We start from the raw sequence: 25,521 nt of genomic DNA on the forward strand, positions 1-25,521 counted from the left end.
TTTAAAGCACATTTCCCTGAAACTGGAGCAATATGAGGCATTTAAGCTATCTGTTGTAGATTAAAGTCACAACAATAATAATAAATCCTGCACTTTAGGCTGCAGCAAGTTTCCTCAAATCATCACAGTTGGAGCTTTTCATCACAGTTTGAGAGACAGCGACAAAAAAACACAATCTATTTGTTCCATTAAGAGGAAATACATGAGTTGCTGTGATAAAAACCAAAGCAGACCTTCAGGCCCTCCTTTTTTCTTTTCACGTCCTCTGCTCCACGACTCTCTTTAAATCTGAAACAAACTACAAACCAACCAACCAAGTCCTTTTAGGGGTTTTTTTTGTCAGATTTTGTTGAGATGAAAAATCCTTTCTCTGTTCACTTCTTCTTTGTTGTTGAAATTCAGTCTTGATCCGATGATAATCCAACTTCGCTCTGCAGGATGCATTTAATAAAAAGACAATTTCTTTAATTTTGTCTGCGACTCCTGCAACTCCTGCTGGCGCTCGTCTCTCGAGCCATGCAGCGTGTAAAACAATAAAAGCCCTCTTGGGATGGAGATGAAAGCTGCTCACAGAGGAGGAACCATCGCGATATGTTCTGTGCGCACCAACTTTTCTTCCAAGGTCTGATTAAAGAAGTGTCTCATGTTGGTGCAGTGGGAATAAAGATTTCCTCCTGCAGCCTATAAATTAATATGAGATGTGACTTCAAACAGAAGGATGTAAGCTCTGTGTCCACCATCTTTAACATAAAAAAAATACCTATCAATATGTTTTAATTTAATTTAATTGACTGTTAGGATGCCCTGTTGGCTGTTAACACCTCTTGTTCTCATTAATAGGTCTCCTACAGTAGAGATACTTCCTCATATGTAAACATTAGCCTCCACTCAGTGGGCGTGGTCTGCTCTGCTTTCATCCAATCAGGAGCTCTAAATGAGTTCCAGCTGCACTACACTGCTCCAACAAAAGCTTCTCTTCTCTTACTTATTTATAGCTATGATTCACTTAAGTTGCAAATCAAAATGTAAGCATAACCTAAAATCTTGCAAATCTTATTCTGTTTAAAAAAAGATTCAGACTCATAATATAGCAACAAGACTCTGTAAAGTAGCTTGTTTTCATATAGTTTTCTAACCAAACCTCACTTTATAAAGTATAGTCTTTTTTTTTTTTTTTTTTAGAGCAGCTCTAATCAAAGGAACTATGCTGCTGCTATTTCCAAATGGGGTGAAACTTCCTTTTTGCATGCCACATTGTTTAATTTGATCTTGGCTACACCCTCATGTCCAATCACAGAGTCAGAGGCGTGATGGCAAAGATAACATCTGAAGCTCCATTTGCTCCATTTGGTGCTGCAGCTGTGCGATTTTGTTTGATTTTATTATTATTTCCTACTTTGATTGCCCATGGTAGCCTATGTTTTCATCATCAGGTTTAAAAGTTTAGAATTGAAAAAAATAATATATATATATATATATGTATTATTATTTTTTCATATTAAAATTTTTAGAGCTCTTCTTACTCCAGAAAAAAATACTTTTATTCTAGATTAAATAATCTTCATTTGAATTAGTTAATTTTCATGCAAAATAATGCAGATCACATAAAATAATTGCATTATCCTATAGTATTCAGCTTGTTTTGAAATTTAAAAAAATAATAATGTATTTTTCGTTCAATTTTCCAAATGTTATTTTATTAAGAGTATCTCTAAAAGAGCAGAGCTGCAGAGAGCTGCAGTGGGGGGAGATGAGAGAAGAAAGAGCTCACCAGGGTTAAAATGGCCGCCATCCACTGAATACTGAGGTGATTTGTAGCCTATTGTTTAGTAGCTCCTATAGCCAAGACCCAGAAATAAATTCACAATGAAATGAGATGAAATCAACTTTAAAAAGCTTTAATACCTGAGAGCTGAGTCACATTCAGCTGAAACTTTTTTGGGGATCACTGTGAATTTAAAGTCACTGATGATCTTAAAATCTGAGGATGCATCATCTCAGAAAATGTGAACACAGTAGGGTGTGTTTTTTTTCTTTAAACTCTCCCCCACCATTAAAGATGGAGGCTGCTCAGTTTGAAATGTGTTACTTGGATTTGGAATGCAAATGCTTTGTTCAGGAGGAGGAGGGATCAGCGAGGAGTCTGAAAGCGACGAGTTTTTGATTAATGAGCTTTGAAATGGCTCTCCAGGAGCAATAAAGGATGAACTGCTCTCTCTCTCTCTCTCTCTCTCTCTCTCTCTCCTTCTCTCTCACACACCCATCGTTGCATCATTTCCAATGTCAAAGCATCTTCTTTTGCTTTTATTTTATTGTCACCAATATGCTCTGCCTTACCCATCCCCATCAGTAAATGTCCATATTTCTCTATTTATGAAACATTATTTTGAAGCTGTGTACCCATCAATTAGACAGCCAGTGATTATAATTAGATTTATATTCTCTTGTCCCAGCAGATATAGGAAGGTAATCATGTGGTCGAGTCTTAAAAAAAAAAATGATAAGTGACATGTGGAAGGTGCAATAAGCCCATAGACTGACTTCCCTCATACCAATGAAACATCAATAATGTGCAGAGCCCTTTATCCTGCTGAAATGCACTTTGCATTGGAAGCATAGAGCCGTCTGATGAGGTTTAGATATCCTGGTGTCTAATTATTGATTTGGACTGTATACAGTAGAGCTGTGGAGTCAATAAGCCTCCTCGGTACTGTTACCTGACAGTTTCACTGGGAGGAATTAAAATAATCAGAAAACAGTGCCGCAGGGTGTTTTACAAAAAAAAAATCAACAAAATGCAATAAAAAAAATACAAGTTTGAGCACTTTATTTACAAAATGTTAAACACAATAAAATATAACATTTCAATATCATTAGGGGTTTCATAAATTTATGGATATCCAACTGAATGGAATAACAATGGAAGACAAATCAAAAATAGTAATGGACTACACGAAATGACATGCTGGTGTGTATAATATTTCTCGATAGTCTACGTTTTGCTTTAGGTTTTGACACAAGATTAACCATGGACACGTAGTGGTGTTTATACACTATCAGATGTCCCATTTATCCCCAGATTTACAATTAGAAATGCTCTTTTTTCAACAATACACTGCGAGTCAATAGCATTTTTCAAACCCTGTTTTGCCAACACTTTCCAAGTGCACTGATCTGTCCAATCTTACAAAAAAAAAACTCCACACTTATAAATACTCGCATATAAACGATAAATAATGTGCAATACAAAAAGTAATTAAATAATAAATAGGCTATATGCTAGTATGAAAAGATTATGCAAAAAATAATACAAAAATAAATAAATAGGATGCCCGTGAGGAGAATGAGATCCTATACAAAACAGGACAGAAAATGTCCCTAAAAGTCCTTCTCTCTAAAGATGAGCTTCTACTTCTTCTTCTTCTACAAGACTTACCTTCAAGTAACAGCATGAAATATTCAGTCCAAAAAAAAATTGCGCATTGCACTTGAGAGAAAAAAACAAAACAAAGAAAAAAGGAACAACCAGGCTGCCCAAATATATTCAACAGAAATGAACAAAAAACTGTATTATTATTTAGAAAATAATTACACATTAATAGTAATATCAATAATACTGTAATAATAATACAACACGACTCCGCTTGGGAGTGTAGTTATTAGACTAGTGAGGTAATAAAAAAAGAGCGCAACATAAATTTTGGCACACATACACACACACACACGCACGCGCGCACACACACACACACACACACACACAATAAAACCACATTATTATTATTATTACAAATGCGTGAGTTTAGGCGCTTCCTGAATCCTTCCCTGAGACGCTTGGTGAGAGGTGAGGTCTGTGTATGTGGGATGTGGATCACAGGGTCCATGGTGGTGGTTTCCTGGGATCTGAGCCGCACAGCTGTAGTCCACGCTGGTGGATGATGGGTGAGGAAGGTGACCCAGGTTGAACATGGGACCAGAGGCTGGCATGGAATCAACAAAGTTCCCACCCACATAAACTGGGCTGCCTTGCAAATTTGCATTGGCAAAGCTGCTGTTGCTCTGCTGCATGTGGTGGTCGTACTCGGAGTACCTCTTCTGCTGCGGGATGCATCCGCCTAAGGGTGCAGTGTAGGCGGCCAGGCCGTACATGTTCTGCTGCGGCTTGGCGAAGGATGGAGGCGACGGCGCGTCATAGCTGAGGCTGCTCACGTTTTGGAGCTGCTGGCCGGAGTATCCAATGTGATTTGGGCCACTCATTGGCGGGCTCCTGTCCGGGGAGTGTCCCAGGGGAGAGTGAGCCAGCCCTTTAGACTTCTGGTCCTTTTTGTATTTCATCCTCCTGTTCTGAAACCAGATCTTTATTTGGCGCTCGGTGAGATTCAACAGATTGGCCATCTCCACTCTCCTCGGGCGACACAGGTATCGGTTAAAGTGAAACTCCTTCTCCAGCTCCACCAGCTGCGCGCTGGTGTACGCGGTTCTGACCCGTTTGGAGGCTGGTCCAGGTGGGCTCTTCTCATCACTCAACTCGCCACCTGGAAAAAAACAACCACAGCATCAACTTATAGCCTCAGTGAATGACTGAATGTGAATACCTCTATCTGTGCAATATATCCTTGATGCAATATACACCTCAAGTGCATCTTTGTTTACATTTTATTTATTACATCTACTTTACCTATTTTACAAGTGCAATTACCTCTGTTTACATTACATCTATTTTTATATTTTATACTTCTAGTGTAACACTTGTGTTTATATTTTATTTATTACATCTACTTTACCTGTTTTATATTGCTTTATAACTGTGTGTGTGTTTTACCTGTTATATGTTTTATCTGCCTCGTTTAGTCTTGTCAAGTATTTGTTTTAAAGCACTGACCAGAAGAAGTGGCCACTGTGAATCTCGTTGTATTTAATACAATGACAATAAAAGCTTTCTATTCTATTCTCTATTCTATTTCAGCCCAAAGTCAAAGCAGCAAACATCAGCAAACAGAGTGAAACACAGGAGAGGTATAAAGGTATACAAAAATTATGAAAAACAATAAGAGATATAAAAGATACAGAGTGAATGGGTGAACATAGTGTGTGCAGTCCATCAATAAATAAATGTAGTATGTGCAATAAATAAATGTAATATGTGCAGTCTATAAAGTGGTATATAGGATGTATAGTGTAAAGTGCGCCAGTGGTTAGAGTCCAAGATGATTGCAGATAGTGCATGTTTAAAAGCAGATAGTGCATGTTTAAAGTTCTTATTACCAATCACAAGCACAACTTTAGTAATTAATAAGTATTCTTGGGTGTGTAAGGGTATTATGGGCATTCCATGTTAAATGATGATATTTATCTGTTAGATCATGATAGATTCAGTCGGAGTCTTTTTCTATTTTCTTTGTGTTTTTGTCTTTTAAACTGTGTTATTGTTTTATTTACAGTTGACATGCATTACAATGTGTTATGTTAGTGTATGATGAGTAGTGTGAATTTTTGTATTGTCACCATGTAAACTATGTTAACCCCAGAAAGAATAGCTGCTGCTATGCAAAAGCTAATGGGGATCTAAATAAACAAACAAACAAACAAACAAACAAACAAACAAACAAGGCCCAGTCCACCCCCCACCACCCATACACACGCACCATCAGGGTCTCTACCTGCACTGGTGCAGTTGTTGCCCTTCTGCTTTGAGTTCTGCCTGGTCTCCTTCATCCAGGGGAATATCTGCTTGGTGAGAGTTGGTGTGGCAGTACTGGAAGAGCTGTTGCCGGATGGGGACTTCTTCTTCTGGGCTGCAGAGCTGATGGAGCCTGGAGAGGATGCAGACAGTGGAGGAGCCTGCTGCTCCACAATAATACTGGTGGCTTGGCTGCTGCTGTTGCTGCTGCTGCTTTGACTGCTGCTTTGACGCATGCAGTCTCCATTCAGGTCACTGTCTTTGAGGGTCGGTGGCCTGGTGACAGCAGAGGAGGTCTGGATGGGACACACTGAGGCCGGGTAGTCATTGTCAATGCTAGAAGCTGGGTAGGACTGGTGAGCTGGGCCATAGTTGTAAGAGTCTGGTTTGGGGAAGGTGTAGCTTCCAAAAAGTCCAGAGTTATCGTAGTATGTTGCTTTCTGCATTTTTTTTTTATGGATTCAAAGCCAATAAGCCAGTGCAACTCTATCCAATGGCATGGGTGTTGTTTATTCACGTGATTGGTGTTTCCCACCGTTGCTCCAGTCTGTGACCTACAAAAGAGAAATACATCAGACTCATCCGGACACACATGAATAAGGCCCACACTCATTATAGCTGCAACTTTTGAGATTGAGGGTTTAAATTCTCAAGAAAAAAATCCCTCTGCTTGGCCCAATACTCAGCTACTATACATTAGAAGTTACCAACTGCCTCTAACAGTGATGCATCTCCCAGCTCCCAGATTCATTTTGTGGCACAAAACAAGTTAAAGTTTAACTTGTGCTTAAAGGACCCTCTGGGAGGCTTTTAGGAGTCCCTCACAAATAAGCTGAATCAGCATTTGACACACACATACAAACAATAGTCCTTTTCACTAATCACAAGGCCTGACAAAGCCCGTCATGCATTGTGTTCCCAGCAGCAGAAATATATAGCCCACCAAGGCCGAGCGCATGCGTTTTGGATCACACGTTTTACGCACACAAGAAGCTACATCCACTGTTTGTTATTAATGTTAATATTAAAAAAGGTAGGTGATAGAAACCCTCTAACCAAGGCTGGTGAAAAAAGTGATATTTGAGATGGTCCCTTTGGAATATCTCACAAATATTCTACATGCCAAAGTAGATCAATTCCACAATATTTGGCAGCCTTATCTGAATTATATCGGACCTGAACTCTCTTCCATTATCTCACAAGGAGTCTCTTGAACATGAATTCATATATCCTGTGATTTCCCTGCACTATAAGGACTATTTCCTATGACCTCCTATATAAATTGTTTTTATCTGAGTTGTACCAGTGTTTGTTGTTGTTTTGTTTTTTATTTGTCTTATTGTGAAAATAAACATATTAGTGAACAAAAAAAAAAGTAGGTGAAATCGGTGAGTAACTATGGGAGAGGTGGGAGTGGGACATATGATATTTCTTTAGCCTTAACCCGTATATTTTGGCTGGTTGGTTGGTTTTCAGCCTTTGTTCCATTCAGGCAAAAAATGCATCTTCAAATTGTAAATAAAATTTTAATTCAGAGAGAATTAAATGTATCAAATATTCTGGATATTTTTTTTTATAGTTGCTACATTTTGTTTCCAGAATATATAACAGAGGCAACATTTGAACTCTTAAGTTGAAACAGAAATATCAAAGGGCCCTGTTACTGTAATGTTGGTGGCTCGAGGAGGTGCAGCCCGCGCGCCGTGCATAACAATTGCACCTGTCAGTGTGGACCGCGGCACAATTTATGACCGCAAATGTTATGGTTGTAAATGGCCTCAGAGAGGAATGAAAAGCAAAACAGTCCTCGAGACTCGCAGCCCTCAGAAGTGTAAAACTAAGCGTAGGAGGAAGGCAAGGGGAAAGAATTTCATACTCCTCTTCTCCCATACAGAGGCTTGGTTTATAAGCGATGCCTCCATGCTGGCTGAGCGCACTGAGTCTGCAGCCAAACACCGAGGTGAAACACTGGAGAGCTGCTTAAAAAAGAGGCGAATTATGCACCGGTTAAAATGTGGGAATCCTGGCATGAAATGGTTTGCATGATTTATAATTTGCATGTTTTTGACTAATGTATTGAGGAGAATGTAAGCTTAATTAAATTTCATTTTATAATTTATTTTCTTGTGGAAAAATATATGTTTTTGTTGGCTCTAATTCGTTGCAATTGGACATACTGAAATACAATTTTTGTTTTATTCTTATTATATTCTAACGTTTTTATCTATTCTTTTGTTATTATATTGTTTAACTTGCACCAACAAAAACAAAGCAAATTCCTAGTGTATACCTCTTACACCTGGCAATAAACACCATTCTGATTCTGATTCTGACTCTGATTCTGATTCTGATTCTCATTCTCATTCTGATTCTGATTCTGATTCTGATTCTCATTCTGATTCTGACTCTGATTCTGATTCTGATTCTGATTCTGACTCTGATTCTGATTCTGATTCTGACTCTGGCATCCGCAAATAATTAGCCGTATACAGGCGAAGTTAAAGTCATCCCTCATGTCTGCGTTGGTGATTTAAGCCTCCTGTGAAACACTGTGAGCGTTAATATGTAGCCCTAATAACAAATCACCCTTTCACCTTGTTAGCAGTTTGTTGTCCAACTCCCTTCATTAAAGAAGTGTTACTCACCGAAATCTGTGCAAATCTCTTTTATCTCCCTCACGCATTCATCACTGCTCCCACCTCGACCTGCAAGAGAAATGAAATAAGAGTTTCTTCACGTTAGATTTCTTTTTAAATCACAGTCACATATAGGCTCGATGCATATTTTATATAAAAAAAATAAAGATTAATATCATCAGGCCCAATCTTCTCCACCACAAAAAAATACAATTAAATGTAATTTAATTATAAAAGTTCAAATAAAAAAAAAATTTTTAATTCAAATAATTCCTGGACAATTAATTTATTTTTATTTTTTAAATTTTGCTTAATTGTAAGACTGAATTTGACCACATATGACACTTTTTTTCCGAGTCTCTGCTTGAGAGAGAGAAAAAAAAAAAAGTCTTACATGTGCACTTTTTTACACAAAGAGCCAGCCCAAATATTTAGCAGTCATAAGCTTTTTTTGGTGACCTTTTGGGTCATTCAGCTTTAAGTCAAAGTTTAATGAACAACGAGCAGTTTGGCTTCAAGTAGAACTCAACTCTCCACTAAATTCAAAGCAGCTTTTCAGAAACGGAGGAGAAGATGCTCGACCGACGGCGAGAAAAAGCAGAAATTACACCTCAGGAAATATCAGTGGATTGTTTTATTTACTGTGCGTGTGAAACCACCTCTGTTTCCCTGCTTCTATCTGAAGATAACTAGGAGATTTAAGCTTCCTTCCATGTTGAATATTTGTTTAAACTGGTCGATAATCTTTGCCTGAAGAGCTGTTTGAGCCCACTGGGCTGCTAGTAGCAGACATGGTTCCTCTTTTCAGACAGCAGTGTTTTTCGCCTACGCGCTGTTACGGTAAGTTTGGTTCACACAATGGGCCGGACTCAATGTGGAGTGTTATTATCCCAGTTAGTCGTTTCTCCTGGCTAGACCTCTCAAATCCTGCTCACATTTCAATTAAATACAGCACTGGAGAGCCGGTTTGTTATTGTTGGAAATGTTTGTTACATGCAAGAAATTACTGCAGTTGATCATTTTTGTCTATTTGTAGTAAAAATGCAAAGTCTGTTTTTGTTGGAGAAAGCTGCTCAGAGAATGTAAAATCACCAGTTGCAGCTATATAATGCTGCTTTTTGATGATTTTAGGTAGAAATTCAGCAGCTATTCTGCAAATACGCACAATAAAGGATGTAGTGCTCATCAATTAAACCTAAATTTGTTAGCACAATATAAGCAAGAGGTTTCTTACATGCAAGAAATAACTGCAGTTGATCATTTTGTCTGTTTGTAGTAAAATGCAAAGGTCTGTTTTTGTTGGAGAAAGCTGCTTTGAAAATGCAAAATCACCAGTTGCAGCTATATAATGCTGCTTTTTGTGGATTTTTGGTAGAAATTCAGCAGCTATTCTGCAATTACGCACGATAAAAGATGTAGTGCTCATAAATTAAATCCATTGTAAATATGTTAGCACAATATAATAAATGGGAAATAATCAAATTAAATATAAAATAAATAAGTTCTCATTGTCTTAAAGACTCAGGTCTGATTTTAATTCTCAATACCAAAGAAAAAAAATTACAATTAACCGCATATATACAAGTGAAGCCAAAAAAAACGCATCCAAAAATAGTAGGAAAATTAAAGTATTTGCCTTTTTATCCTTGTTCACTATCCATCCCGGCAATCCTTCAAAACATCCAATATGAATTCATGTATAATATAACGTTGCAGGTTAACAAAGCCATATAGTTGAAACCACATAAATCACGGGCAAAACGCCACTGTGACGATAAGACAACAAATTAATGTGATTTACGATCCAAGAGTCAAAAAAGAAAAAAAGTTGCTCTCTTATACTTCTTCTTCTTCCCTATACGAGCCGGTTTTCATCGAAATGAGCTGAAAGAAAAGCAGCTGGAGCTCAAATCTGTCGATAATATTCTCAAGGAAAAAAAATAAAAAAATATATATATGAATGTGCTTTAGAGGAGGTATAGCTGTGGACTCCATATCCGACTCCAGAGCGACATTAACAAGCATCAGCTCCACTGAGTGGAATAAATCATATATATATTTCCTTGCATTATATTAACCCGTTGGTTAAAGGTTGCTTTCTGCAGTGCGATTGCTTACCTGCGAATCAATTCATCATAAAGCAGCTTCCCATCTCAGTCTCAGTTGCTTTTCCACGCAGTCTCTAGAATAAATCCTTCACCCTTTGTCTGGAGACAATGCTGTCCTAAACCTGATCTTGCTGTTTTTCAGACATTTCCATAATACCAATGGAGACAGTATTCCCGAAAGAAATGGAAGGACTCGCATTCAACTACCAATAAAAAGCCAACAAGGTATCCTTATTCCAGAAAAAAAAATCCCTGGCAATCAATCACCTCATTTGAAATATATACAGGAATTCATAAAAAAAAGGCCTGTACATATTTGGAGCTATAACATTGGGGATTTTTTTTAGGGGGTGTTTCGGAAGCTTTGTGATGACAAATAAAGGCGCTGCCTTAAGATACAAGCATATTTGTTCACGTGATTGTTCTCTTCTACAACCGAGCCTTATACCTCACCAATCCATTTTGATAAAGGGTGGCGTTTATTTCCTCATCTCAACTGTGTGAAAATGTCCCACTGCCTATTTCTTTTCATCTCCTGCTGAATTACAACTCGCACACAGTATTTAACCACACGCGTTATGATATTGTTATATTAATAATACAGATTTGAACACTATCAGAGTTGCAGCCCATGCAGTGTGGAGTGTTTTGCGTGCGTTTATTATAATGAATTTCTTTTTGAATTTGTTTTGCTTCAGCAGCTTTAGAAATGTCCAGCCTTTTTATAGATTGTTATTAAAAAAGAAATTCCACAATAAAAGCATCCAAAGTGGACCTTAAACGCACCACATTTCAAGTAGTTTGGATAATATTATACGTCCTATTATATGTCCTATTTAGTCGCCCAGTTCCTGAGATGATATATGTGCATTTAAAAAAAAAATGATTTATGAAATAAACGTGTGGATTTTTTTTGTTTTCTAACAGCTGGGACTTGATTGTATTCAAATAAGCCACATTATCATCTTTTGTTTGTTGTGTCTGCCTTCACACACTCACACACAAAGAGTGAGAGAGTCTTCTCCTGCATTGTTTTCTATATCAATCACAGAAATATATTTATATTTTTTTAAAAAGCAGGGTTTGAAAACCAATAAATAAATATATTTGAAAAGACCAGATTGGAAGAGGAAGATTTGGAGCCGCAGAGAGCGTCGGCTGGTTCAGCGGTGGCTTATCTTTGCTGAGAAGAAGAATAGGAGGAAGAAGAAGAAGATGCAGGACTGGTAGCGTCGCAGCATATGTTCAGAGGGTAATAAAAGTGAAAGATTTACAGTTTTCGCCCCCCAACAGCCTCGAAGCCTTTCAGGAATTACTGGGAATGATTTACAAGGAGGCAGAAGCTGTCAGCCTGCTCCAAACTTCCACCACTTTCTTTTTAGAAAATCTAAATCAAATCGTCCCCCATGCACTAACAATAAAAAAAACTGATAAATAACCTATTATTTATCTCGTGTTAAAAAAAACTTCCACAATAAATCAAGATATTTCTACTTAGCAATTTATAATGCAGTTTCTTTACAAAATAAATTTCCTTTTTTGATTTTTTTTGTTGCACTAAACTGGTATAAATCTGATTTATTCACAGTGAATAAAGAAAGAAAAGAGTGGGCCCATGCAGTGGAGGGGCCACACTGAGCTGTGTCCGAAAGAAAGAGCATTTATTCACAGCGAGCAGCCATAAATACATGTCACTGCCCTTTACTTTTTACCATTCATCCTATCAATCCTGCAACATCTCTAATATATTTGATAAAAAAAGACATGCATATACAGCGACTACAGCATGCACATCAGAGCGCGCACACACACACACACACACACACTAAAAAAAGGCATCAATTTATCAAATATCACGACATTTGATATCGTCATTTAGCAGCTCGTGGCTGGCAACATGAAGAATGCTGAAATATTTACCTACCCAAGCATCCATCGGTTCGGATGTGTCGCTGTATACGGTGTTGCCGGGTATCGGATATTATTTTCTTGGGGGGATCTCTTCAGTTTTCAAGTCTGATAGAGTCCTCGCGATTAATGACGACGCCGTGTTTCTAGGGGGACGTGCTGCATTAATTATTTAGACAATCACGTGGTCGAGAATAGAGAAGCGGAGTGGTATAGTCTCTGGATTATATCTCTGGATGCAGACAGCAGCACTTTAATATATCTTATAGGGGGGTTTGTTGTCTGGCTCGGAGAGAGAGCTTCTGCGAAAAAAAAAAACAGCTGGAAATCAAATATGGCCGGATGGAGAGCAACGACGTTGTATTCCTGCACTGGGTGCAGTGTCATTGAAAATGGCACTGCCTTTGGCTCCCATTTATTGCTGCTCAGACATGTAGGTCAGTGTGGCTACAACACTGTACGTTGTAGTAGGCTGCTCTGACCTGATAATAGCTGCAGGAGGGGGGAGTGTGTTGTGTTTAATTTCATGTTTTAATAGCAGGAGTTCAGCTCAGCTCATGGTTATTGAATTGCTTTTAAATAAAAAATAAATGAAAAAAATTATAGTTATGTTATCTTTAATGTATATAAGGTAGGTTAGTGTCCAATTGTGCCAATAACGGGTCAGTGTGGCTACACACTGTACGTTGTAGCAGGCTGCTCTGACCTGATCATAGCTGGAGGTGGGGGAGTGTGTTGTGTTTAATTTCATGTTTTAATAGTTCAGCTCAGCTCATATTAAATTGATTTTAAATAAAAAATACATTTTTATAGTTATGTTATCTTTAATGTGTATAAGGTAGGTTAGTGTCCAATTCTGCCAATAACAGGTCAATGTGGCTACACACTAGTAGGCTGCTCTGACCTGATAATAGCTGGAGGAGGAGGAGGAGGAGGGGGAGTGTGTTGGGTTTAATTTCAGCTGATTTCTGTTTTATTTTGAAGGCCTTTTATTGTAACTTTCAACTTGTCAACAACGTGAATCAAGCTGTAAAAATATAACCAAAATGTTATATGCATATATTAAACAAAACGACTTAATGCACCATCCAGTAAATAATCAGTTAATAAAAACGTTCCTATGTCCTTTCTTTTTTTCTTATTAAAGAAGAAAACATCGACTGAATGTCTGAATGCCCAATCTTTATTCAAGCTTTTCCAGAGCTGTGACGTGAACGCAGTGTCACATATTGCCAAAATATGTTGGCTGAGTTCAGCTCAGCTCATGGTTGATATTAAATTGCATTTAAATAAAAAATAAAAAAACATATTTACAGTTACGTTATCTTTAATGTATATAAGGTAGGTTAGTGTCCAATTGTGCCAATAACACCCCTCCCCCCCTCCCCCACTCCTCTCATCTCTCTCTCTTTCTCCTCATCCTCTCTTCAGCATCTATGTGCAGATCATTTATGGCAGGATGGTGGATTGGTGGCATCACTTTGTCTCAGCTTCTCTCTGAATCTATATGACACAACTCGTGTATTTTACGCATACACCCACACAAACATATCATGTGTGCACGCCTAGTAGGCCTAGTAGTGTAGTAGCTCTGCAGCAGGGGATCAGTTCAGTGGTCACTGGGGATGAAAACACTGCTGAGTGACTGACTGAGATTGTCTTTCCACATGTCCGTTTTATGACCACTTGTGTTTGTATCAGGGCTGATTCTGCAGTGTGGAGGGTCGGAGGTCAGTGTAGCACTGGGTCATTTTCAATAAAGGCATATAGATCATGAAGCACGAGGGGGTTTTAATATCAAATATAAAGTAGATTATATAGTAGTTTATGTGTAATGATAAATGTGTTGTAATCTGGTTTTGGAGTAGGACCACCAAGTTTTTATTTGTCAGTTTGAATCTACCAGAAGAGTAAATTTCTTTTGTGTTTCTATTCTGTAATAAAGACTCATGTATAACTATTTGTAATAAAGTATCAAGTTAAAGTTATTTGTGTTTCTCTTCTGTAATAAAGACTCATGCATAACTATTTGTAATAAATAATCAAGTTTTCTAAGAACCCAAATGCTGTTTTCATTGAATCAAATCACCTTGAGAAGCTCCACTATACGAGTTTTTGAGGATGTTTTTGCGCACTCGCTCCTTTCGATAAGAGCTAATGAGTGGAAATGATGACAAGCCAGAGTTAAAAACCTCGTTTTTTAACATGTTTTTTTAAAGATATGCCACACTTATAGGTAGACCAATGATATATTTATGCTCGTAAATTTCATGCTTGACAGGAGAAGAGGCTGAATTTGCTCACGCAGCGCACATTTGGTGCGTTTGTGGATGTTTATATGTCCATATGGCTCCACACGCTCGTTACCACTGAAGAAAAAACTCTTTTCCCACCAAAAGTGATCCTTTTGTAATTGGCGCAAAACGAATGACACTAAATAAAACCCATAACAATTCAAACAAAATAAGTTTTGAGCAATGAGAGAAATTATAAAAAAAAATACCTCACATGTGCCCAGAATAAAAATAGATTTCCCCTAAAAATCTAAATATTTCTCGGAGTGGAATAAAAAGAAAAGAAAAATCGCGACAAAAAAGTGCCTTCTGCAGTCATTTTAAATGCATAATCAGTAGAAATCTTTATTTTTTTCCAATATACTTCTCGCATCTCAATGCACAATACAAGGTAAAAAGCATGTACAAAAATAAAACCAAAAAAGAGATTGCATATTGACATATGAGGAGACAAATGCACAAATCAGAAGCTTTTTTTAGGGGGGCTGATAATATAAATAAGGCCTGCTGTTGAAACACGTGTTAAAAACTGTGGAATTTAACGCACTGACTTTTGCTTTGAATTGCTTTGGCTTTTTAAAGGGTGGAAAAAAAACAACAAGCTCCAAACCAAAGCGAGCATCGCCTGCATGGAGAGAAATGCAGCCTGTCCGTCGGGTCAGGGTGCTGGGGTCAGTCCTCGAGGCTGAAATGTGTCCCCTGGATGAACCTGCCACTGCTGCTTTTGTCGACCTTCGGTTGAAATACCTTTTCAAAGCCTCTCATCGTGAAGACTTCACAGAGAAGACCTCAGAGCTTCTGGGCTTTTTTTTTTTTTTTGTCCTTAGACAATGAAGGTTTAAAACAAGAAAATATCTGTCTTGATGCTCGGTGGAAATGACAAACTAGAAGATTCCCACATCAACTAAAAAAAGACTAAAACGTTGCATTAAAGCCATGCTAATAATCCACAAGAGTTCAAACATGTTTTTAGATTAATTAAATTTTAACGAATACTTTTTAATTAAAAATTGTATGTGTGCTTATACGAAAATGTACACGTTTTTTTTTTTAAACAAATAAATAAATGAAAAAATCGTATCAAGAAGAAATAAACACTCCTAAATATTCTGGATTTTTGATCTGAACATCCAATATCAATTCGATGCCATGCAGGAAAACAAAATGATCTTTCATATATAAGACTTTCAAATGGAGCCTCTTGAAAATGTACACTGTTTACAAAGATGTCAGGAGAGATTTATTATAAGGGCACTCTGAATAGTAACGCACACAGGAATGTCTTTGCTTTTTGGGAATAATATTTAGGCTAAGAAAATTTTCAAAGCTTTTATTGTACAAAATAAGTTAAAACATATTATAGTCACAAAGAAAACGTGGAACTGAAACGGGTTTTTTTGCAACTTACGAAAAAGTAGGTTGTGTTTGGCGTGCTCTATGGAAATAATGGTTCCTTCAAGTATATATATATTGTGCGTTTAATGTGAGGTTTGACTAGGAAGATAAACTGAAATAACCTTTGTGTGTGTGTGTGTGTGTGTGCTCTGAATAAAGATATTTCAATCTTTAAACCAGCGTGAATCCACGTGATGAAGAGCTGCAACACTTTTGTTTAAATCCATTGAAATCAGCCGAGGTTGATCATTAAATGTCCTCAGATGGGAAACGTCCAAAAAAAAAAAAAAAAAGAAGAAGTTTGTTTCGATGTTTTTGCTGTGTCTCTTTGAGGAAATTAAAACAACTTTCAAACTTATATAAAAGACTGATTGATTTTCTGACTCTTGAGTCTGGAGAGTCAAACACTGCTGGGGTCTTTTTTTGTTAAATAATAATAATAAAAAAATGGCTAAAACAACATCAGTCCATGCAAAAAAGTCAGATGCAACCTCTGTCTTTTTTTTATGTACAGTTTTCTAAAAGGTGTTCCTCCTCCTCTCTTATAAAGATGTGATCTCAGTCTGGTTATCCTTCTGGAGGCTTTGCAGATGGCTGGAGACTGCTGGTGCAGATCTGCCCTTGGTGTTGGGCAGTTTGTGATCTTTCTTCCATTTCATCCGTCTGTTCTGAAACCAGATTTTGATCTGCCTTTCGGAGAGACAAAGAGTGTGGGCAATCTCGATCCGTCGCCTCCTGGTCAGATACCTGTTAAAATGAAACTCCTTTTCAAGCTCCAAAACCTGCTGCCTGGTGTAAGCTGTTCTGGACCGTTTGGGCTCGGGTCCTGTGTGGTCCGGGTTCACTATAGAGGAGAAAGAAAAACAAATCAGGGTATTAAACAAAAACAAAAACAAAAAGATGGTGCAAAAAGTCACCAAATGTGGCAAGCAAAACAATACAACAAGAGAAGTCTCTCTCTAGGCGCTCAAACTTTATTCACGTGGAAGCGAGTGAAGGAAATAATGAGTGCTTTTTTAACTGAATTTCTGCACATTTGCTGCAGATTTAAGCACCATTACAAGCGGTCAATATGTGTGTTTCAGGAGCTTTTCAGGCGCTCACCTAGCGGCCTATTTCCAGAGCTATAAAAATTTATGACTTGTGTAATTGGCGAGGCCCTTTCAAAAGACTCCCATAAATATTACACTGAATGATTCCTAAAGTACAGGTCTCAGTTGGTCCATATAAGAGAAGAAGAAGAAGAAGAAGAAGAAATCTTACCAGTAGTGATGTGGACTTTCTTCATCCAGGGGTAAACTACTGCAGACTGCTTGGACTGTATCCCATTTGGGCTCTTTGTGTTTTGCTGCTGTCCACAAGTCCTGGGTCCGGCCACTTGGACCGGGGGCCCCTCCTCAGTCTGCGCGCTAAAGGGGCTCGAGCGGCCGGATCTCTCGCGCACATGACCCCGTGGCTGCACCGTGGAGTCGTGCACAGTGGTGCAGCTGAAGGGCTGCTGCTCCGTGTAGTTTGGCCGTGGTGCTGGGTAGATCCCTGGATGCTGAAAGTCTGTGTCCTGTGTCGCCTGACTGTAGAAGTCCGAGCCCTGCTCAGGTATATAGTTATTTTGTGAATATTCCTCGCAGGGAGGAAATTGTGGGTCCACATACTTAGAGTTCACCATATACGAACTCATGGCCATTAATTTCTGAAGGTAGAAAAATACTAATTTTTCTCGAGTTGTCTTTTTTTTCCTCCCTTCCATAAAGCCCTCCTACTTGGTGTCAACTGAATAAAGTTAGCGAACCATGTGACCAGATGGGCCAATGGAGGTGATGCTGGTCCATAAACGGGTAAACATACAACTAAAGGCAATTTTATCTAACTTAAAGATGCACCCAAATTAGACCCCAGTGCGATAAAAAAAAATATTTTGCTCTGAAACATCTGGGTGCGCATTTTGGATAATAAGAGAGCATGCTGGGAAAATAAGAAAAACACACAACTCAATATTTAACTTTAAAATGATATATTATAAAGAAATAGGAGACTGTGCATGCATGGGATTGTTTTTATGCAAGATATATAAAATATATCAGTTTAAGGTCTAACTTTGAGGCATGCTGGGAAAATAAGAAAAACACACATGATTACAACTCAATATTTAACTTTAAAATTATATGTTATAAAGAAATAGGATATACGCTGACTGTGCATGCATACATGTTTTTTTTTATGCAAGATATATAAAATATATCAGTTTTTAAGGTCTAACTTTGAAGGCATGGTTGTTCAACAGAGAAACCAACAAAAGATACAAAAAGCCCCTTGGCATAAAAGCAGCGAATAATGACTGAGGACAATTGATGGACACTGTCTTTGTCAAGAAGGGGTCATCCAAAAGTTACACGAATCTCATCACTTCATCTGCTCCCATCCCCTTTGAGGAAAACAGTCTCAGGAGCCTATTGGCCAGCAGCAGCAGCCTCTGGGAATCAATAATGTGGAGACACACAAGCGACCCACAGGAGGAAGAAGCTACAGCTTGGAGAAGTGCATGGTATAAACCCATCCCAACATGAAATAGAAATAACTCCCTCATTATATGTCTGTTTTCATGTGAAACATTTTGCCTCAGATTTCCCTTAAAGCCTCTAGAGTTTCATGCCCTGAGCGCTTCTTGTAAAGTATATGTGGTGTTGTCAGATTGGCTCTCATTCATAAACCAACACTGTCACTGCAGGAGCATCTACATCTGACAGCAAGAAGCAACTCATAATAAAGATGTGCAATAAGTCATTGGATCGAAGTTTTTTCATCGACCATATACTCCCCTAGAATCGAATCTGTGATTGTGGTTTTATCACACAAATTCGGTTCTACAGGGTATATATAGACGACGGCAAGCCACACTGCACACTTTGAGCAGCCATATCCACATCAGCAGAGCACTTCAAGCCAAGCATCATTTACAAAGTGGCTTTACAGAAACAATGTTACATAAGGAAATAAGAGATGCATCACAACCAGATGGGAGAAAAAAACACAATCTGAAGAAGCCATATTATAGGCTATAATAATACTCTTTTTCTATTTTCTCTCATTAAAGCAGCTTTTACTTTCGTTTTCTTGTAATGTTTCTCTGGTACAATCATCTCCTTGAGTTTAGGTCATGTCAGACTTCAAAAAAAAAAAAAAAAGTAGAAGAAACTTGTAGGCCTACAGGCTTCTTCTGGATATTCCTGTCAATTTAAGCAGCAAATGACAAGCAACTGAAGGAAAATATCAGGCAGTATCTCTCAGGTCAACCCAGGTTTCTGTGCAGTGGGTCCTCTCCACTCCAGCATATAGTCCAAGTTCAAAGTTAGAGGAAAAAATACACCCTCTTCAAATAATATAAAGAACTTTTGCAAGCTTGTCACCCTCACAATCACAGATACAGTTATAAACTCAACTCAGAGAACCATTTGCTGGCTAATATAGCAGCTTATCACCACTGCCTCCAGAAGATGAGGCTGGAGGCCACCGAGGTCAAACTAAATCATTTACAAACTTATCAAGAAGTTCAATTATTTTCAATCCTGGTGACAGCTCAAAGGGTGCAAAAGTTTACAGCCATTAACTAGACCGCCATGGAGGCTACTGCAAGTCTGTCTGAGACAAATGAATTAAAGCTGATAATGGTGAACATTGGCTTATTTTACAAAATGACAAAAATCAGAAAAAAACATATCAATTAATTTTATAATAATATAATTTCATCCAGCCTATATCAACCTGAGAGTTTCTTTTATTCAAAAAAATAAATCTAAATCCTTATGGCACCTATAGGCCTGTATGAGGCTTTGAGTGTGTCAGATTTGAACAATTAAATTATTACTAAATATTTGTTGGGAAGCACATTTGGCCAAATGTGACGCTGCGTTCACGTCACAGCTCTGGAAAAGCTTGAATAAAGATTGGGCCAGACATTCAGTCGATGTTTTCTTCTTTAATAAGAAAAAAAAACGTTTTCATTAACTGATTATTTACTGGATGGTGCATTAAGTCGTTTTGTTTAATATATATAACATTTTGCTTATATTTTCAGCTTGATTCACGTTGTTGACCAGTTGAAAGTTACAATAAAAGGCCTTCAAAATAAAACAGAAATCAGCAAAATGAGAAGTTGACTTGACGCAAAATGAGATTATTATTATTACTTATTTCTATATATTTTCATACCAAGTGAAACAAATTGGCATAATGCAGAAATAAACGTTAATCTCCACTCTGCAAAATGTACATTCATATTTCAACAAAAATCTTTAAATATTCGTTTCAACCACAGTTAAAAGATAAATATTAGCATCTGTAAAAATTCGTTCTTGCACTTCACATTTCAATATTAGTTAGACAGCCTGACCTGTCTTTCACCTTCCTCTGCTAGCCCTTCAGACGGGTCAAAGCCGAGAATCACAACAAAAGAATGATAAAGTCAGCGTTTCCTGGCAGCTTGTGTTAAAAGAAGAGCTAACTAGTTCAGCTCGACTCTTTTTTCATCACAATTACAAGGTTTTTCAATCAAAAAAGCCCAGAATTGAGCGTTTGGGAGCAACAGAAAAACACGAGGCCTATTTAATCTAATTTTCGGGCGAAGTAAGGGAGTGTTTTTTTTACTGATAATTAAAGAAACAAATATTATTGTTATTTCTTTTCTTGGTTTTGTTTCGGTTTTGAATGTTGAGGTTGTTTTCTCTAGTGTATATGGGTTTGTCTGTAAGCTCATCTACTTAAAAGTTGGTTTATTGGATTGCATATATGAAAACTGCCTTGAAAAAAAAATTATAAAAGAAAATAAAGCTTAAATTCCCTGTTAAATTTGTATTAAATATTATTTAACCATTATTAGACTGGATTTTCTAAAAATAAATGGGGGAATTAATAATTTAAAGGCCTATAGCACAAGAAATGCAATAAGGCCTATACAGTGAATAAAGCAGCAGTAATGTGGAACATTTATATTTTTGTAATCTCAATGCTGTTTTTTAGTTGTTTATATATAATAATAATATAATATTTATTATATATATTATATAAGTGCTTAACACTGAAGCTAATGTTGCACAAACGAATTGTGAATAATAAAAAATGATAATTGTAACATAATTACACCACATAACTTGTGTTATTTTAATTAGGCCTTCAAAATATTTCCCCAAATTCTTCAGGAATCTTTTAAAAAAAAACTCTGGTGACAACAGGTTGATTTCTCTCCACCTCCAAGCAAATAAGAAATCATGTGGCAGTGAAACAAAACCAACAACATGAAGAACACCATCCGAAAAAAGCATCGATTGACTCCTTAAGAGGTTTAAAGCCAAACCAAAGCTCTCTATAATAAGATTAAACACGATTTCCTTCCAGCATCATCCAACTATCTGTGTGTCCTCCTGAGCTGAGCGCGCACTGCTGCAGCTTTTAGAGGCAGGAAACAGTGACATCACACGCCCATAATAACCACCACCACGAGCAGAATGATAAAAACACAGCTTACCACAGAGACAGTAACGCATGGCACACCGAGGAACAAACACGTCCATGCTGAAGAGGAAAAGTCAGCCTATACTGGTACACAACAAGCTCGCTGCCAATTCACAGCTCTATTCCAACCCATCTGGACGCTCTTACTAATACACAATGAGAATTATATTTTGGCTTGTCAAGTCCCGGGCCATAAAACAAACTTTAATGGCATCACGTGTTTCCTCACAGCCACTCACAACACCGCGCAGGCCCATAAATAATCCTCAAAGTTGCACTTACTCAATAACAGCGATTACACTGATGTGCATGGAGGAAAAGTCGTAGAAAGGAAAGGAAAGGAGGAAGCTGGAGACTAACTGCCATGATAGAAATGGGAACAAGGGTGCACTATAATAAAAAATACTTTTAGTTATTTGCAAACCCTATAAGATATAAGTTATTACTGCAATGCTTTAACAAACAACAAAGTCTGATAACTTAATATTCCTATGACCTGTTCTCTGGTTATTTAATTCAAGAATTTCCACACCTGATTATACCATTTCACTATTTCACTGAAGCCCTATTGACCTCTAAAGTGTTAACAAAAAACGCCAAACATGCATCATTGTTTTATGAACTTGTCCTACCACTTCTATTATTATTGATATGTTCTGTGATGTTCTGTTTTAGCAGTATTACCATATTTGTTTTACTCTATCTGCTTTTATTGTCTGATGTTCTGTTTTAACAGTTACCATATCTTTTACTTTATTTATCTGCTTTTATTGTCTTGTGAAGCACTTTGTAACATCTGTTTTGAGAAGTGCTATATATATATATAAATGTATTATTATTATTATTAGCTTGAACAAACAACAAAGTCTGATAACTGGGTCTTAATATTAACATTCCTATGATCTGTTCTCTGGTTATTTAATTCAAGAATTTCCACAACTAATTATAACATTTCACTGAAAGCCTCTTGACCTCTAAAGTGTTAACATGCAACACTGATTTGTGCTCAAATAAATTTTTCTCCCCAGTGAACCTGACACAATAAGACTGATGTCATTCATTCATCCGGGCCAATCCCAGAGTGCAGAGCGGTTTCGTTGCTCCTCCTCTCCTTTTGCCTGTGTTCAACTGCAGAGAGGAGGCTGGTGATGATAATGATGATGATGATGTTGAGGTTTGGATGGCTGCCACTTGTGGGGCAGGTATGATAAATGGATGAGTATCAAATCAGAGGCTTGTCACTTTTTACATGCATGTCCTCATAAAAAGTTATTTCCTTGGAGATAATTTGAGGGTAAAAGGTCCCTGTATGGCCTCCTGGGGGTTTAAACTGCACTCACATATTTCCTGTTGTTAGTTGGTTCTATGTTTTCTGTCGTTTAATGTCTTTATTTTAAGTTTTACGCATATTAATTAAGCCATTTATCTTTCAGCTCCCTCAGCTTTCTTAAAGACTGTTTCCTTCATCATCATCCTCATCATCATGATGTCTTAACTCCCAATAATCTGTATGAAAATGTTCACTTGCTGTCAATGAAGCTACAAGTTTGTTCAACATCTGTAACTCAGATGGTTACAAAGCATCCACTGTGCTGTCTGATAAATTAATGGCCACAATAAACAACAGTTTTTGCTTTGTAGAGCTCTTGGACACAAAAAAAACAAACACACAACACCAAATGCAGCACTAGAGCAGCTGATCTCATTTGCTAAACAAAACGGATCTTTTCATGTATGATAAAAATTTTTTTTAAAAAATGGTGAATTAATTTTCTTACACACAATTCTTCAAAACAATTTTCAAATAATGAACCAGATCACGTGACCAGGTGTCTCAGCCAATCAGTGCGCTCGTGAAGCTGCTGGTCACAGCCTGCTGAATGGGAGCAGAGAGGCTGACTGTTGGACAACAGCGCCTTCTGCTGGCACTTTAACGACCTCCCCCACCTTCACACTGCAAAAAATTTCCATCTATACTAACAAGTAATTTCACCTAATCATAATGTTTGATAAAACTATGTTTGATGATGATACAGATGTGCAAGAAGAAGGAAGAAATCCTCCCTTTTAAATGCAAATGAGTTTATTCCAATATTCGATTTATTAAGTGTAGGTCCATTGTCTGATACAACTTGATTTAAAGACTTTGGATTAATTAAGTACTTGCAAGCAATTAAACTACATTTGACACAAGAAGAATCATCCAAACCTTTTGCAAATTGATGTTTTGGAATATATATGTAGAAAACTGAATATGAAACGAGTACTGTGCGAATATGGGCATGTTTTTGCAGTGTAGATGTTATTACTTATCATTAAGCAGGTAAAACGAAATTACTTTGTTGCTCGTGATGATGGTGATAATGATACAGAAACACAATCAATTAATATTTTTTTACTAAGTGGAAAACGAAAATAATAATATTAATAAAAGGTATTGTGCCTTTTAGTATTTTTATATCTGGTATATTTTTTTTGTACTTTGTACTTTGCACTACTAACTTTTTTACTGCCTAACATGTTTTGCACTATGGAACTGTGATGCTGGAAACTTGAATATCCCTCGGGATTAATAAAGTTACTATCTATCTATCTATCTATCTATCTATCTATCTATAACTTGCTATGAAGAAACATTTGTTTCCAAAAGCTCCCACTGTGTCACACATGAATCCAGAAGAATGTTAATATTGGACCAGACTACATATCTGGAGGGGGGGGATTTAAATGAGGGTGAAAAAGGGGAAACCACATCCATTCATGGAAACTGCTATCTGTTCAAATGTGTTGCAAGGCCTGCGGTCAGACATTGCCTTACACAATTACACATATAACACACACAGAAATGATATAAGCTAATATGTTGAATTGTGAAACCACAGAGTGAAGCCTGTCTAATCTGCAGGCTTCTACTTGTGCCTGTTCTTGCAGGGTCCATTTTGCCGCATTGCAGTAAGGCTGTAAATACTTTCGCAGCTGCCTGTCAGCCAACAGTGAAATACTGTCTTTGTTCACGTTGCATGGCCCCATCTCCAGGCAGCTGAAGACCGCTATGAAAACTCTACTTCTTCTGCCAACCCTTGCATATGTGGAATATATAGCAAAGCACATTTGTTCTGTGAGATATATAGTGTCGCATTTTAGCAAATGAACAGGAAATATAGTGGGGGTAGGTCACATCATAGCAGGTTTTCTGGTATAGCTAAAGAAATGCAAAATGATAGAAGTTTGGCTTTAATAAACTGAGGAACATATGAATAAAAAAAAGTCTAGTCGGTGTGCTAAAAACAAAACAAAAAACGAAATGTAGGATGTTTAGTTCAATACATGAAGCTGAAACTGCACTCAGTTATGTGCATCAAAAAAATACTTCTCAAACATCATCACTGACTTTAAAAAAAAAGAGAGCTATATTTCTGGAGATTATCTTCAAATAGAAAGGTGTGAGCCTAAATGAAAAAGGTTTCCAAGGAACATTTAAGTTGATTATTTCTTATAATATCCTTATTTGATACGTGCAGCATATTAGCACATAAAGGCACATTTTCATCAACACTAACATGATTTTTTCTGCGTTTAAAAACTATTTATTTCAATACCTCCAGCAACACGTGAAACAAACCAAATTACACGAGAGCCATCATCACCCTTGCTGCTAATTTACATGACTAATGAAACAGGAAGCTGTCAAACTCCACATGCACACACACATTAATAATAAAACCCTATTAGCACCCAGAAAGCTTACCTATAGCTGGGAGGTAATCCATGTTGATTCTTGGAGGTTTACCTCTGCAGAGCATTTTTGGATAATGAAGCAGTGAAGAGCTGCTGCTGCTGTTGTGTGTGGAGAGGTCAGATATGTAGAAAGTTGCTCCTCTTGTCATCCAGCAGAATGAGCAGCTCAGTGGTGCAAATATGTGCTGATCAGACGTTTATGAAACGAATGCAATTTTTTTTTTTTTTTAAAGAAAGCCCGACCGTGCAGCATCGGTTTG

General features: G+C 37.4%; 2 protein-coding genes across 3 annotated transcripts; both read right to left on the reverse strand.

Moving 5' to 3' along the window:
• Window positions 1-2,812: 2,812 nt before the first annotated feature.
• On the reverse strand, window positions 2,813-25,521 carry hoxd3a (homeobox D3a). 2 transcript variants are annotated; one of them, XM_074659263.1, is made up of 4 exons: window positions 25,272-25,521; window positions 8,323-8,382; window positions 5,658-6,231; window positions 2,813-4,532 (listed from the first exon to the last, which is right to left on the reverse strand). In XM_074659263.1, exons 3-4 carry the CDS (start codon window positions 6,121-6,123, stop codon window positions 3,784-3,786), a joined length of 1,215 nt encoding a protein of 404 aa, XP_074515364.1. In that variant the 5' UTR covers window positions 6,124-6,231; window positions 8,323-8,382; window positions 25,272-25,521; the 3' UTR covers window positions 2,813-3,783. The 2 variants fall into 2 exon arrangements, with proteins under 2 accessions (XP_074515364.1, XP_074515363.1); XM_074659262.1 differs by having other exon boundaries at window positions 5,643-6,231.
• Window positions 14,949-19,630, reverse strand: hoxd4a (homeobox D4a). The gene is made up of 2 exons (XM_074659264.1): window positions 17,282-19,630; window positions 14,949-16,862 (listed from the first exon to the last, which is right to left on the reverse strand). Exons 1-2 carry the CDS (start codon window positions 17,763-17,765, stop codon window positions 16,561-16,563), a joined length of 786 nt encoding a protein of 261 aa, XP_074515365.1. The 5' UTR covers window positions 17,766-19,630; the 3' UTR covers window positions 14,949-16,560.

This window comes from Sebastes fasciatus, chromosome 14 (genome assembly GCF_043250625.1).
Source record: "Sebastes fasciatus isolate fSebFas1 chromosome 14, fSebFas1.pri, whole genome shotgun sequence".
Taxonomy (NCBI): Eukaryota; Metazoa; Chordata; class Actinopteri; order Perciformes; family Sebastidae; genus Sebastes; species Sebastes fasciatus.

Coding starts and splice junctions, on each gene's coding strand:
- hoxd3a (XM_074659262.1), bottom strand. CDS start 6,123: ATGCAGAAAGCAACATACTACGATAACTCTGGACTTTTTGGAAGCTAC. Junction 4,533..5,642: donor TGCAGGTAGAGACCCTGATG/GTGCGTGTGTAT, acceptor GTTTTTTTCCAG/GTGGCGAGTTGAGTGATGAG.
- hoxd4a (XM_074659264.1), bottom strand. CDS start 17,765: ATGGAAGGGAGGAAAAAAAAGACAACTCGAGAAAAATTAGTATTTTTC. Junction 16,863..17,281: donor GAAAGTCCACATCACTACTG/GTAAGATTTCTT, acceptor TCTCCTCTATAG/TGAACCCGGACCACACAGGA.